The sequence below is a fragment of the Parus major genome, chromosome 14, assembly GCF_001522545.3.
Source record: "Parus major isolate Abel chromosome 14, Parus_major1.1, whole genome shotgun sequence".
NCBI classification, from domain to species: domain Eukaryota; kingdom Metazoa; phylum Chordata; class Aves; order Passeriformes; family Paridae; genus Parus; species Parus major.
The window spans coordinates 13,607,139-13,622,998 of record NC_031783.1 but is presented as its reverse complement, the minus strand read 5'-3'; the positions used below and the strand labels follow the sequence as shown (position 1 = coordinate 13,622,998).

The 15,860-nt window shown below is 51.3% G+C and overlaps 1 protein-coding gene across 3 annotated transcripts in view; it reads left to right on the top strand.

Annotated features, from left to right (window-relative positions):
• Positions 1-9,635, top strand: part of PEMT (phosphatidylethanolamine N-methyltransferase) — a 41,933-nt gene extending 32,298 nt beyond the window's left edge. For all 3 annotated transcript variants that reach the window (XM_015643169.3, XM_015643171.3, XM_015643172.2), the window contains exons 5-8: positions 2,647-2,758; positions 6,692-6,766; positions 7,533-7,593; positions 8,287-9,635. In XM_015643169.3, coding sequence (XP_015498655.1) covers positions 2,647-2,758; positions 6,692-6,766; positions 7,533-7,587 — 242 coding nt within the window. In that variant the 3' untranslated portion in view covers positions 7,588-7,593; positions 8,287-9,635. The remainder of the gene's footprint in view (positions 1-2,646; positions 2,759-6,691; positions 6,767-7,532; positions 7,594-8,286) is intronic.
• Positions 9,636-15,860: the final 6,225 nt, after the last annotated feature.

The following is a 15,860-nucleotide window of genomic DNA, read 5'->3' as shown; positions in this document are numbered from 1 at the left end:
GGGTTTTTCTACAGCAATGAGGGCTGAACCAGGCAGGGCACAGGGATGCCTGTTGAATTCCTTCCTTACAGCACATTCAGGTTTTGGAGCAGCTGCAGAACACTTTGTCTCTCTAGTGTGGGCTAAATGGTGCAGTGGGAGCTGTGTGAGTCACCCTTCTCCAGCAGCCTGGCTGTGCCACCCCATCTCCAGCACGGCAGCACCAGCTCCAGATGCTGTTTGCAGTGGCTGGATGTGGTCCCTCATCCTGGCAGAGCCATCCCTGGTGCCCTGTGCCCTGACTGGAATTCAGGCATCACTTCAGCACCCTCCTTGTTTGCCCTGTTTCCCAAAAGAACACAGTGATGAGGGCTTGGCTTATCTCAAGGCTGAGGGCATGGAGAGGCTGCTTTGCCTGTGACATTTTTTCCAGCACTGACCAAGATTTCAAGTCAATCTGAACTGACCAAAGTCTGTTGCTGGGCCTGAAGAAGCTGACAAGTCTCCAGGGTGAAGCAGAGGTGGTGCTTCAGCCCAGGTCAGGCTCCAGGGATTCTGGGAGACCCTGCAGAGTGCACTGAATGGCTTTTTGCTGCTGTGCAGTGAGATGGCTGCACAGACCTCCAGCAAAAAAATAACTCAAATTAGACGCCAAAGTGCCTTGGCAAGGCTGATTCCTGATTTGAGGGCTCATGAAGGCGCAGGAGATGCCCAGGGTGATGCTGTGCAACACAACACACAGTCCTGTCCCTAAGCACCTCTCTGAACATAAACACATATAAACCACCTCTCTGCTGGTCATGTTCATTGACCTGTGCAGGTTTAGAGGCAGAGATTACACTGGAAAATCTCCTGGGGAGCTGCCTGTGTGCTCCTGCTCATGGGGAGCCTGCCTGGAGGGTTGCACAGCCCCACCAGTGCTGGGCACAGATAAGTCCCTGCCAGCCCCACAGACCCAAGGCTTTGTGTGAACCTCCTCAGTGCCAGTGCCAGAGTGAGGTGTTCAGCTCAAAGGCGAGGGCGGGCAGGGGATAATGAAGCATTTTGACACATAAAAAAGCACAGAAATGGGCTGTGGCAGGGGGTGATGTGTTCTTTCTACCAGAACAATCTCAGAGATGAATTGCCAAGTAACTGTGAGAACATATAGTATGAATACAAGGCAATTATCTCACTTAGTGGCCTGTAGTTAAAGCCCAAAAGCATTGTGTAATTGGGCAGGGGCTGTTTATCCTTAGAAATAAATGTTTTAGCACCATGTGAGGTCAAAGAAATTACAATACTATCCAGGTAATAATAATAACCTTGAATAGTTTGCACTCCTGTAATGCCTTTCATCTGGATTTGTGAGCACTTTCTCACCATACATTAATCCTCACCACCCTCTGTGCTCTAAGAAAGACTGATGTTATGATCGGTGCACAATAGCACCGGGAGGGACGGAGGAGACTCGCCCAAGGTCAGGGAAGGGGCTGGCAGCAAAGCTGGGGACACAGCCCGGGGTGGTGGCAGTGCCCTGGGCTGGGGGACCCGCTGCTCATCACAGATCAATGCTTCTGCAGTGGACATGGAGCATGGGTGGTGCAGTGCACGGAAAGGAACAGAGCTGGGGAAGGGTTTGGAGCAGCAGGAATAGCTGAAAGAGCTGGGAGAGAGGCTCAGCCTGGAGAAAAGGAGGATCAGGGGGAACCTTTTGGCTCTCCACAACTCCCTGACAGGAGGGTGCAGCCAGAGAGGGGTCAGGATCTGCAGCAAGGGACAGGGCAAGAGGAAATGACCCCAAGTTGTACCAGGGGATGTTTACATTTGATGTCAGGAAAAAATTCTTCACCAAAGGGGATGTCAAGCCCTGACACAGGCTGCCCAGGGCAGTGGGGGGATTTAAAAGTCATGTAGATGTGGTGCTTTGTGGTCTCACTTGTAAGAGCCAGAGATCTGCATCCTGGCCCTTTACCCCCCCAGAAATGTTGCTCACAAGCTGCACATCTCCTTGTCATTTCTTTTCCAAGCTCCTTTCAGGAGGGTGGAAGGATTACTCCAAGGTAGATGGAAAGCTGGTTGGGTGCTGACAGTTCTGAAAGCTTTCCTCATTACAGATGACAATCACCCATTATCATCATCATCATTGTGCTGATAACTGAGTGTTTTGTAGGCAGAGGTGCTATTTTCTGAAATTCTGAGAAACTCTCTGAACTATGAGGTAAGGGTGACATTATGGATGAGGACATTTGGTCGTGGTGGTCATGATTATAACAGCTCCAAACACCATTACACGGCACTGGGTTTATTTTCACATTAAATGGATTTGATCCCATGCACTTGCTTCCTCATGGAGTGGTGTTGAACAGGCAATTTTACAAATGAAAAAAACCAGAATCAACCAGTTGGGACCTCGAGAGCTGTGTCCTGATGGGGGACGTGGCTGCCACAACCTCATTGCAATGCAGGAACCTTCCTCACGGGCAAAGAGCCATTCCTGGAAAAGCTGATAGACACAGAGTAAACAAACAACTTATTTGTTGCTGTTTCCTCAGCCTGGAAGTCAGTGCTGAAACCTTTTTCTGTGTATCCCTGGCTGATCCCAGGCACGTGGGATCAGTGTGCCAAAGCCCCCCCACAACTCCCAATTTCATGGAGCCTAACCAGAAGCTCTCTGCTTGCTCTTAGGTGATTACTTTGGCATCCTGATGGAGGAAAAAGTGACCAGCTTCCCTTTCAGCATCCTGGATAATCCCATGTACTGGGGCAGCACAGCCATCTACCTGGGCTGGTCCCTCATGTGAGTACGTGCCCCTACAAACACCTGTGGTTGTAGGGCGAGTGTGGGGCCAAAAAGACACTCTGTGTTGGCAGAGAAAGCACAGCCTGCCCTGACTTCTGCCTCCCCTGGCTATTTTTGTGTGTGGAAAATCTTGTGCTGTCTCGAAACACTCACAGCATTTCTTGTAGAAAAATAAATAGCGGCCAAGTGCTGGGGGAGAGGAGGCATCAGCAAACGCTCTGCAGCTGAATGAGGTCCTTGGCAGGCTCTGCACGTGGAAAAATCAACATTCAGGGCCAAATTCACGCAGGGTGTCACTCAGCAGGGACAGGGCACTGGTACTGGGGAGCAGTGTGACCCTGCAATTACTCTGAAAAAAGCAAAACAAGCCAAGCCACCCTTTCCCCCAGCCCACGGTGATAACACTTCCGAAACACTCCTTGTGTGATACAACACAGCTTAATAGCCTGCTTAGGAGGAAATGAATAGGCTGTAATTTAGCAGCAAATGAGCAATATACTCTATTCAGTCTAACAAGTTTGATGTGGTTTTCATTTAATATCACATTTTATTTATTTGCCCAGGAGAAAAAAAAAAACTAAAAAAAAAAGAACAAACCTGTCTGTGTTACTTCAGGAGCCCATGGAGTGTTGCAGGTCTTATCACTGGGTATTTTGCACTGGTGCTCCTGACTGTGAACACCTCTCCTCTGCTTGGGTGGAAGAAATTAAGTGTTTTGCCACTTTCTGGTCATTTTTTTTCAGCCATGTGTGCAGCCCCTGGTAATAAGTAAAGTTGATGGTTTCTCTCCTGTCTCCACTGAACCTTGCTGCTGTTAGTTCTGCACTTGAAATCCCCCCAGGTGCTGTCAGGGTTGGCTGCATGAGGCTGTTTCCCTTCCTGGCAGAGCCACGGCACTGGATGGGGTTTAAATCCTGGGAAATGGTGCAGGAGAGCCAAAGGGAGGCAGAGTTGGCCACAGGATCTGCAGCAGCACCATGGAAATGTGGAGATTGCTGTGGGAAGTGGGGCAGAGCTGGGATAGGATGAGTCCCCCACACCATGACCCCCACAGCAGCACATAAGTAGGGATTTGACCAGGAGGAATTACAAGGAAATCTTTATTTGTTTTAAAATCAGCATCAAACTGCTTCCTAAAATCTTTGCAGAATTCACTGAACCCTCCTGAGCTGTTTCTGTCACAGAATCCCTTCTTCACCCCTCTCATTGTGGCTTTCCACCACTGTTCTGGGCCAGAGCAGCTGGAAGCAGCTCAGGATAGCAGTGATTGCCTCCTTTTTCTCATTAAAAGGCTGCCACCATTAAGCCCAGTGAGGCATGACAAATAATTGCTGAGAACAAATTGCTGGAGCTGTGCAAAGTGGCACCAAGACACCACCCACCTGCCTGGGGGAAGCTCAGCACAACCCTTCTCACGGTGGTTTTGGCTGTTTCTCTTCCCTGGGACCTCAGTTCGTACAATCACAGAATCATTTAGGTTGGAAAAGGATTATAAGATCATCGAGTCCAAACATTAACCCAGCACTGCCATGATCAGAGCTAAAACGTCCCCAGATGCCACATTTACATGGCTTTTAGATCCCTCCAGGGATGGTGACTCCACCACTGCCCTGGGCAGCTCTGCCAGGGCTTGACAACCCTTCCAGGGAAGAAATTTTCCCAATATCCAACCTAAACCTCCTGTGGGGCAACTCGAGGCCATTTCCTCTTTTCCTGTCGCTTGTATCCTGGCTTCACTCTTCTGTCAGGTGGAGAGAGTGAAAATGTTCCCCCTGAGCCTCCTTTTCTCCAGGCTGAGCCTCCCCATCTCCCTCAGCTGCTCCCAGTGCTCCAAACCCATCCCCAGCTCTGTTCCCTTCTCTGGACACCCTCCATTGGCTGATTTTTTTGGGGGTTCACGCTTTCTCCTGAGGTTCCAGAGCTTTCAGAAGATGTCAGGTGTCTGCCCTCAGAGGCCAGGGCTGATGTCCCATCTCTGTGGCAGTAGGAGGGTTGCTGGATGAACCCTGCAGCTGTCTGATTCTGGGCAGACCTAAAAGAACAGTGCACATTTGTCCTCCCTTGGTGATGCACCACACTCCTTATCATGGCATCAGAACCCAAAGGACTGATCCATTCTCATCCATAAGGGATGAAAACATCACATTTTACCAGCTTGTCCTCTGACTCCAGCCCAGCCTTAAAAGCATCTAGTGAGGTGACCCACAGCCATGGGGAGCTGCAGCAAGGCTGGGGACAGACAGCTACCCAAAAACTACCCCAAAAAAACTCCTGCCAGGACAACAAAACCTTCCTGACTGATTCATCATCGCTGCTGCAATCAGATGTGGCCCAATATGTAGGTCAAACTCGTAAGAGGACAGGAACAGTTCACCCAAATGCTGCTCATCACCTGTGTCGAGCAGCCTCATTTCTCCTGCGAGACAAATGGAGCATTCACTGTGTGGGGACAGCTTTGTGTGCCTCTGGTAGGGAAGTGTTCTAACTCACAGCAACAGGCTGTGTAAATCAGAGCTGGAGCTGCAGCCAAATGATGCAATTAGAGGTCTTGCTGTCAACAAACAATCATGTAAATTTGTTCTCTCTGATAGGAATCAAGAAGGAGACATGACTAAGCATGTAATAGCAGGGGCTTGGGAGAGAAGGAAGTTGCCCGAAGCTTCCTAATGAGGGAAAAAGTTATTACAGAATGAAAATGGTGAAGAGGTAATTTGTGGGTGCCTGTCCAGGGACTGACAAAGCTGGATGGTTCCTGAAAGTGGCTCCAGTATGAGGTTTAGGTAGTTCAGTATCTCTTTCTGCAGGTGTGTTTTCCCAGCAGCACAAGTCACCCTGCACCAGGCTTGTGGGATGTTTATCCTCATAAAATCACAGAATGGTTTGGCTTGGAAGAAACTTGAAAGCTTATCTTAATTGTCCCCTTTAATTAGGTCACTGGTGATTGCCTTTAACTGCTGGTGGCAGCTCTGAGAGGGGTGAGGGCTGGCTGTCAGCAAATAAAGTATTTAGCTGGTCCTTGGTGGGGAAATGTGCAAGGCCAGGCTGGACACGGTTTGGAGCAGGCTGGGATTGTGGAAGGTGTCCCTTTCTCAAAGATGAGTTTTGAGATCCTGTCCAGTCAAAGCCATTCCATGATTCTACAGTTCTATGACACTTCAGAGCAGGAGGTGATGAGGATTTTTGGTCCCAAAGCTATGGTCTCTGCTAAAAGGAACAGCCATCTCCATTGTGTCCTGAGCTCTTGATCATCTCTCCCCACGAGCAGACAGCGAGGAGCAGTGGGTGGCATCGGTCCCCTGTGCTGTGCCTGGTGACATCTCACTGGAGGACACATTCCTGACACACCTTGAAATGTCTTTAAAAGTGAACCAAGCCCCCAGCACCCAGTCATGATGCAGGACCCACCCCAGCACCTTTCCCAGGGCAGGAATAGACCTTCCCATCCCTTCCCATTCCTTTCCATCCCCATCCCTGCCCTGGCTGAGCCACCACTTGGATGTGTGTGATGCCATACACTGCTCTGGCTGCCTTTTGTCCCCTGTGCCCTGGGTGGCCCATCTTTTTGGGACATCAGGCATTTCCCTCAGAGCATGGGCTGGGAGCTGCAGCCATATGTCAGCAGCTGCTCAGCCCTTAAACATCCCTATAATCTCAGGATTTAGCATCAAAGCAGGAGCTCTCATAGCAGAGACGTGCAGGGATCAGACTTAAAAGAAGTCGCTGAAGTAGGCTGGGGAAGAGTCTTTGCCAAGTAACATCTGTCTAAGACAGTTAACATGAAGCACAAAAAAAACCCCAACCCTTTTGTTTGCTTCTGTTTAATGAGCAAGCAAGAGCTCTCTGCAGCCCAGTGTCTCATTTCACTTTCTCAACCAGGTCTTGCATAAGCCCATGTACTTACCTGATCTTTTTCCTTCTCTTTCAAAACAGGCACGCCAGCCCAGCTGGCCTTTTGCTGACAGCTGTAGTGGCAATTTCCTACACAATCGCTGTGCTGTACGAGGGGTGAGTAGCTGTGCAGAGCTGGAGAGCTTCTAATTATTTCTACCAGCTTTAACTCTCAAGGTTTCAGAGAGCTGCACAAGTAGAGATGTTTTTTTTATCCCAATTAATTCAGCGGGGAAGAAGGAAAACAGAGGATTATTTTTCAATTGTTTTGATAATGGGCAGATTCCACTCTGAAGCTATTTGCTGAGTTCTAGGAACATTTGTGCATTTTTTTATTTTTATCAAAATGAGGCCTTTTTTCCTTTTGGGTGCCAGATTCTGTCTACAGAAGAACAATAAGGAAGGCAGTGAGAGGACTCATTTGTCTTCAGAGGAGCCCCCTACAAGAAGCACTTACATTTTGTAGTTCTTTGGATGGGCTTCTCTGCTGTTTTGCACCACAATAGCCCAACCACAGCACAGGATGGAGCTGCACAAAATAACTCCCAGAGGCAGCAGTTGTACTTCAGCAGTGAAAGGTCTTTTGTATTTGGGAGGGAGGGAGGAGGTGCAGAGAGCCATGGTCTGCATGAGGGGGAGTCTGGGTGTGTGCTGAGCCTTGTCCTGCTTGGCACAGGGATGCTCCACAATCCAGAGAGGCTGAAACCAGGATTGCCACAGCACAGGAATAGTCAGGCTGTGCCATCCTGTGAAGGACAAATTTTGTAGGCCCAAAGGTGAGCGCTCAGTAGCCTTGATTTTAATCCTTCCTCTCTTCTTTTGCCCCTCTCTTTTGTCTCTGCCCCCTCTCTCCCTGAATTCCCATCCTCCCTCCCAACTGCAGGCCTTTCACAGAGGAAATCTATCGGAGGAAGCAGAAGGGAGTGAAGAGCAAGTAGCCCCAGGTACGTTTGCTGATGGGAGCATTCCAGGGGCTGCTTTGCTGGGCTCCCCCACCAACGAGCACCCCTGCCCAGTCCTGCCTTCCCTGGCTCCTCCCGAGCCCTTCCCACACCTCTCAAAGCATTTCAGCTTCAAGCCTCTGCAAAATCCCAGGCAGAGAGGCTTTTCACAGCAGCAGTGGTGTCCGCCTCTTGGCACCTGACCAGCAGCCCCCAAATTGTTTTGATTATACACTTGAGAATCAGTGCAAGGGAAAATTGCTGGGAAGCTTCGAGCCTCCAGGCTTAATCTGAATCAGGCAGAAAAAAACAACTGTTGGCCATGGCAGGTGCTCCAGAGAGTGGCAGGGATGGTGTGAGAGGGCATGTGTGCCTGCTCATCCCTCAGGGGAATCGGGCATCCCTGCTCCAGCTGCTCTTTGCCCGAGCCACAAACGTTTCTGCCAGTGGGCTCACCCTAAAACCTCAGCCCAGGCTTTTATGGGGAGCCAAAGGCTTCTGCAACAGCACAAGCTCCTTTCCTGGGGGTTCATTGCCATCTTGGAAGCCCCAGTGCATTTGCCTGCTGCTTGTTGTAGAGTTGGGACGGTCCCACGGCACCGCTGAGGTTTTGGCAGTACTGTAAGTGCTGCTCTGACAGATCTGCTGTGGCACCACGAGGTCCCCCATGGACTCCTGTCCCTTTGCCTTTTGCAGAGCTCTCTCTCGGGTACCTCGTGCCTCTCCGCTCTGATTTGCCCATTTTTCTGAGATGTATCCTAGTAATTAACCCAGCAACCCTTAATGAGCTGACTGAGCTCCCTGCAGCACTGGATGTGACCAGAGGAACAGCCTGAGCCTGGTGGCAGCTCCTTGCCACAGCCCATGGGAGATGGAGGTCCCTGTCCCCAGGTCTCTGTCCCGCTGCTCTCCGGGAGTTACGCAGTGCAGGACCTCCCCACCTCTTCTCCCACACCGATTATTGGAGACCTGCAGGAAAGAAGGAATTCCCTTTGGACTGGAGGGAAAGCAGAGTAGTGACAGAAACACCGGGGGCCTTTCATAAGCGAGCTCTGAGCATCTGGAAGCACCGGCTCCAGCTGATCCTGAAGATCTTGGTGCTGCCTAAGAACCACGAGAAGCAGACAAAGCTCAGGTTCAGCAATGGAGAGAGCTCAGGAGCCCCTGAGGATTCAAGCACAGATGGAGAAGGAACAGGGGAAATTGCTGTGAGCTCAACAACAGCAAAAACCCAAAATCCAACCCCTTCTTTTTTTGGGAAGGAAACTCCCCATCCAGAGCTGCGGTTTCCAAGCCGTGCAGAGCCCTGCAGTGCCTCCACACTACTGCAAAGTGACTGAAAAGCACAGGAATGTGAATGTATGACCTAAACCACAGCCCAGGGGCATGGAGGGATGGCAGCTGTCCCGTGGGGAAGCCCCAGCATGGAGAAGAGCCAGGGGAAGAGTCAATCCCTGTCTGTACCTCACAGGTATCCCATCCCTGGCCATGTTAATGCCCCAGCCCCTCCTTTTCCCTGTGTCCACATGAGGGTCCTGCTGCCTTTCCCACCACCCAGTGCCTTCCAGCTGTTTTTCACTGTCTTGCAGGGGCAATGGGAGGGAGGGAAGAGAGGGAAAGGTTTGTTCCTGCCTTCCACACTGTGCAGCAGCCAGGTATGGATGTGCCCCTCCACCCCTGCCACCAACCTCACCACGTCCCAGAATTGTCCAGTGCTGAATCCTGCCTCGAACAGAAAGACTCCAGAGGTGATGCTCCAGCCCCAGGCTCTGTTTTCACAGATTCCCAGAACAGTTTGAGAAATGAACTGTAAATGATCAAACGAGCAGGTGCTGGAGAAGGGAGCTATGCTGCTGCTGGCTCCCACACAGGCACTGGAATGTGGGGCCACATCTCAGCATCACATTGTCCCCTCCACAGAGGGTCCTCCCTCTTCTCAATGTCACCTCCATGAAACGGTTCCTCTTCCTTTTGCTTTTACACATTGTAATTAACTCACCCTCCAGGCATTGCTCAGCAGAATTAAAAGTGTTGGTCTCTTTTCAGTCCGGCCTCCATTTCCTCCGGAAGGGCTCACAAATGCTGTGTTTGTGTTTCATCACTTCAGAACCATTACACAAAGATTTATTTTTTTATTGCCATCTCAACCACCTTCCTCTCAAAGATTTGGGCATAGTATTTTATTTTTAGATAAGTTTCCACATTCCCTTCACAGCTAATGTTTATAGACGGAGGCTAAACCGGCCCAGTACCCATAGCAACCATCGAGGAGAGGATACATTGCATTATTCAGACAATTTATGTCAGAGTTGCCAGTCCTGGCTCAAAGTCTCTGATGTCAATAAACTTGGATTTGTTGATAAGTGAAATCAGTATTTACTGAAGAAGCACATGCTCATACGGGAAGAGTTATTCCTAATGAGAACACAGCGAGGGCTGTATTTGTGCTGTTTCATTCCCGGTCTGGGGACCACGTGTGCCTTTCCTAGTCCCTGCTGCAAGGCCAGAAGGGACCCCAGTTGTACCATTCCCCTCCCCAGCCAATATCAGCCTCCTAAAACATGTTTCTGTCACCATAACCCCAGTGGTGGAGCTGCTTTCCGTGCCATGAGTGCAGGGGTTTGGAGCTGTGCTGGGACTGGCTTCACAGACTCCTTCCCCCTTGATCTGCCATTTCCAGCCTTTCCCACTTCCCAGCCATTCTGTGGCAGCTTTGCATTGCACAAGGCTTTCTTCTGGGGCTGTGCCAGACACATCCCTGGTTTTAGTAGCTCTTTCCACAGAAGCCAGCACAGATTAAACATCTTTGCTTTCACAGAACTGGTTCTGGCTGCCATAAAGTTGGAGTTTGATATTTTAGAGTCATCTGCTCTCTTCCCTGAAGAGGGATGGTGAGGAGGAGCTGGAAGCTGATGTTCCAGTCTATCCCATGGGGTCTGAGCCCACCTTTCTCCCTGACCAGTCCCAGTCCCAGTCCCAGTCCCAGTCCCAGTCCCAGTCCCAGTCCCAGTCCCAGTCCCAGTCTCAGGTGTTGCTGTGCTGTTCCCCAGGGCTGTAGGGAGGGAAACAGAGAGGCACCATTATTTATGTTGTTTTATGGTATTTAAGAGCAAGGGATTAGGTGACTCTCCTTCGTTATAAGGAAAAAAAAAAGTGACTCCTCTGCAATTGCCTAATATTTCCAAGAATTTGAGATTACACAGGGAGGGGGTGAAACCTTCAGGCTGAGCACGAAGCGCTGGTGGTGCCGCAGCTGTTTCCCCTCTTCTGGCTGCAGCTGGGACACATCCTGCATGGATGCAGGGATGGATCTCGTGGCCAGGGTCAGAATGTGAGTCCTGCTGCTTCCAGAGGAGAGACCAGCACTGTGGGACCCCCAGGACCAGCTGGGTGCAGCCCCAGCTCTGCACTGGCACAGGCAGGAGCGTCCAGCTCTTGCAGAGCCATCAAGGACCAAATGGGGTCCCTGGAAATGGGGTCATGGGGCCATTTTCATACCTTCATGCCTTTAGAATCCAGCACAGGGCCTGCTGGGCCCACTGGAGCTTGGCAGGGGGGTTGTTTGCAGCCTTGGGAATTGCTTCACGTGATGCTGTGTGCTGACGCCACAGATAACGCTTCCTTTGAAGTTTGGGATATTTCTCCAGAGCAAACACCAGGAAAGGAGAAATTGGTTAAATCTCAACTCCTACCTGGCAGGGACAGCTGGGTCACCAAGGCCATAGCTCTGTGCTGCCTCAGGTCCCCCCATCCCACAGACAACCTCTGTGCCCACTCTCACGGAGGTTTTCTCTGCCTGGTTGCTTCCATGGCTCCCCCACACATCTCCCTCCCATGGAACTGCACGTGGTAATTCCTTGGGATGAGAGGATCAGCTGTACAATAAACACCCCAGCAACAGGGATGCAGGGCCAGCTCCACACTCGCAGAATGCTTCATCCAGGAAGACTTTGGGAAGTAGAGGCTGCATCCTCTGGTCCTTTCCCTGATGGTGGTGACATCCAGGAGCAGGGACACATTCCCAAAGGCCCTTCCCTCTGTTGTGACTGCCTGTAACCCCATGGCAGTGTTTGCTTTCGCCCAGGGAAGCTGTGCTGCCTTGCCCCAGGGATGGCCACCAGCCCTTACGTGGCAAACAAACACAGAATAAACACGTGGCGCAATCGGGGCAGCACGTGCGGCACTGGCAGCGCTGGGAATTCGCCATTCCCACCCTGCTCCTGCCTGCTGAGTCTGCACTTTGGTTCTTTGGGAAGATGGCAGGAAATGAGGAGCTCAGGGCTCTGGTGAGAGCTCCCAAACCCGTCCCAACACTGAAACAGAACCTTGGCTTTTTTGCCAGTGGTTGGGATTTGATGGGAAAATAAAGATGAACTCAGAGTTCTGGGTGCTGCTTTATTTGGGATCCCTTAATCCAGAGAAGGTGGACAGGGGACATGACAGAATTTATCTTTGCAGGGGAATAAAGCAGTCTGTTCTATCCCTGTTGTGTAGGGAAAGCATTCAGGACTTTAAATGCTCACAAAGCAATGGGGAGACTGCCCTGGAGGGAAACTATTCCCATGTGGGAAACCCCCAGTGCAGAAACCCAAACAAATGCCTGGGATGCAGGATGGGGGTCCCAGGGCTGAGATTCCCGGGTTTTGCCGGCAGGTCCAGGCTCAGGGATCTGGGATACAGGCAGTTCCCAGCTCACTGGTGTTCAGGGAAAGCTTGGAAATTTCCCCCAGTGCTAAGAGAGCAGCAGCAGCACCCCATGCCCACTGTCCCCCTGGCATCACCCCTGGCATCAGGGACAGGGTGGAGGAGACTCCATCCAACCCAACCCAGCCCATTTCCACCCTCACTCCGGGGGTCCTTACGCACGGAGCTCCTGCCATGAGCCAGAGGACAAGTTACAAGGCTGTTTTCTTTAATTTTCACACTCAAAAGCTGCCCCAAGACAGCCCGGTGAGCCATATCCTCCTTGGATCCAGTTTCAAAGGGAAAAAATGGTAGGAATGTGCTGCTTTTTCCATGTTGCGTTTTCTTCGGGAGGAGCTGTTTACAGAGCGCGGCTCCTTTCCCAGTCAGGGTCGCAGGAGGGCTCAGAGCCGCCAGAGTCCTGGGAAGATGTCGGGGCCAGGCTGGGATGGGAACCTCAGGGGTCCTGGATTTGGCCACTGGCTCAGCTTTTGCCCAGCTCAGCTCCCCCAGATCCCAACCTCAGCCCCTCCGGATTTCGGGAGCAGATGTGGGGCCTGACAGGAAACATCTCCGGGCTCTGAGCTCTCAGCACTTCCCCCTCCCTCTGCCAGCTCCTGCCTGGCACTGCCCACCCTGCTCCTTCCTCCTGGGCTTTCATTTCTGTCCTGCCAACCTGCCAAGCATCGCTATTTCCACAGGAACCTTCCTGAAATCCGCAGTAATGCAGCCACTGGGGTCACCAAGCCTCCCTCTCCCCTGAGCCTTGTATTCCACGCCCAGTTTCTGCCTAACTCCAGTTACAGGTGACATTCCTCCTAAATCCCAGAGAAGCTGAAGGAAATTCTGCTCTTTGGAAGGAAACAGAAGGTGCTGGAGTTTGGGGGCACATCCAGGACATGGGGACATGTCCAGGACATGGAGACACCTTTGTTCGTGCTGGCAGGATTTTGCATGACCTGTGGGCAAGAGGATGGGATGAAAGGAGATGGAAACTGGGAGCAGGGGATTTCCAGGGTGCTTCGAGCCAGGATCAGCATCATGCTGAGCACGTGGATGGTGCCTCAAGGGACCTCTTGCCACTCCTTGCCTGGGTAACTCCAGGAATTGGGGATTTGAGACATCTCAGGCTTTCAGATCCTCTGTTAATCAAATCCCAAGTGCTAAAAGGAATCAAGAGACACGAAAAGTGTTGCTAAAGAAGCAGGGGTTGGGGGAGGGAAACAAATAAAGCCAACCCCCAGTCCCCAGAGAAGGAGCAGCTTCTGCATCATATCTCATCTGGGAAAAATTATATTTTGGGAATTACGTGCTTCTTCTGAAAAGCTTTAAAGAGATTTAATAAAATGAGACAAGCTAATAATATAGGAAATGAATAGCAACCCTGGATGCTGCATCTTGATTTAATCAGATGCTTTTCCTCAGGGGGACAAGCAAGAACTATGGCTAAAGTCTCCCTTCCCTTCCCTACCCAGCTGCTCCCCTCTTCCTCTGACCATTCACTCCTCCCACCCCAGGGGAGCAGCCAGGGCAGGATTTGGGGTCCCACAAGTCCCTGCTGTTCACCAGCAGCTGCTGGGAAATGCACAGCCCACGCTGGTTCTTTGGGAGCAGGGTAAGGAGCTGGACACCCTCCAGGGAGAGGGGCTCTGTCCAAGAACAGTCCTGGGGGAGAAATTGGGGAGTCAGGAGAGCTGGGCTTGGCTCCATGTGCACGCTTGCTCCAGAGTTCAGGAATGCTGTGCGCTGCTGCACAGGGGATGAGCCCCTGGTAGGATGTGGAGCATCTCAACAGCGATGATAAGGAGCTCATGTGGGATGTGCCCCTCTCCAAGGCCTGGGACAGCTGCAGGATCTGCATGTGCCAGGTGGGAACAGCACAAATGGCTCTTCCACTCCTGTTTCACTGCTCAGACCTGCAGGACCCGGCCGTGAACCGAGGCCAGCCTGGCCCCGGGGGGATGATCCTTCCCAGCTCTGCAGCACACTCAGAAACCAAACTCATGTTCTGATGTAATTGTCCTTTTCCAAGTATCCCCTGCTCGCCTGTCCCTGTGCTGGGCACCCCGGTGCCGCTCCTGCTTCCTGGAACATTTTGCTTCCTACATTTTTGCCGTGGTGCTGCTGCTGTGAGCTCTGTTTTGCTGCTGCACAGTTCGTCCAAGCCAGGCCCTGGGGAGCCGCATGTTCTGTCGCCGGGATGTTTGTGTGACTTTTGTGGAATTTCCTTTCCTCAGCCGCTTGCTTGCGGACACAGGGTGGGTTTTTCTGGTTGGCAGGTGGCTGGTAAACCGAGGAGGGTGAAAATAGGGAGGGAAATAGCAAGAAAACAAAGATTGATCTGTGCTGAAGGTGATTCCATTAAAGGTGTCACTGGGGTTCGTGCAGAGCATCCTGCCTGCGGCTCTGGCTGTGCTGAGCTGCTGCATGAAAGAGATTCCATCCTCCAAAACCAGACAAGGAGCAAAACATCCCACAGACAGCAGGGGCAAACTCTGGCAGCCGTGGGGGAAATGCCCTTTTACCTGCCTCTGCTTAAGCCTTGGGCTATTTGCAGTCAGGTCAGAAATAGGTGGTGATTTGTAGAAGAGTCATAACCGTGGGAAGGCTTTGCCTTGCAGCGAGGTGGATCCTTTATCATCAATCACTGGCAGCGGCTCCCAGCAAATGTGCTTTGCTCCTACAGGAGATGAGTTTCTAGATGAGCCTGGGAGGACTCAGCTAATGCTGTGTAATGCTCCCTGCTCGGGCTCTGCGTGACTCCATGAGGAGCTGGGCTCTGGGATGGCACAGGGAGCGCTCACGTCCTCTTCTCTGGGAGCTCCCACCACCCCCAGCTCAGGTCCCTGACATCCTGTCCTTGCTGTCAGAGGGTCCCTGGCTCTGGTCCCACTCCACCAACCCCACAGGATCCCAGTGCACATCTGTCTCCTGGCATGCTCTGCTCAAAGAATTGTTTAGAAGGAACAAATGGATTTTTTTTCCTGTCAGCCAGGAGCAGGTTTCAAGCAGGCTATTTTTACCTGTTCCTGACTCTATTAATAGTTGTATGGCCAACAAGAAATGCTGATCGAGATATTCGATTTGTCTGTCCTCCAGAGGTTGCCACTTCCTATTCCCCCTGTTGTTTTCCATCAACAGCTTCAATTAAATGATCTTTTTGTTATTTGGGTGATACATTTGGGCTTTGTGTTCGGTTATTAAACTTCTTCGCTGTCTCACACTCGGATGAATAAACAGGAAACTGTCCCACTTTCTCTCCTCCAAGTGTCCTTGTGCCTCTGGGCAGGATGTTTCCCTGCAGCAGAGACGGGGCTGTACAGGGCTCTTGAAGTTGCTGCTCCCTTCCAGACAACCACAATCCTTCCATAAGCCTTCCAAGAGTGTTTAAATTAATGTCCAAGGGTGACACCACACTTAGGGGAGATGAGAAGCTCAGCACCATCCATTTCCCAAGTGGTGCTGATGAAAGGCACTGCTCTGCTCCATTCTGTGTTCTGGCTCTCCTTGAGATCCCTCTCCATGTTATAAGTGAGGCTTCTGCTGCCCCAAATCTTATCAAAGCATCACCTTTTGCTAAGTTTTTT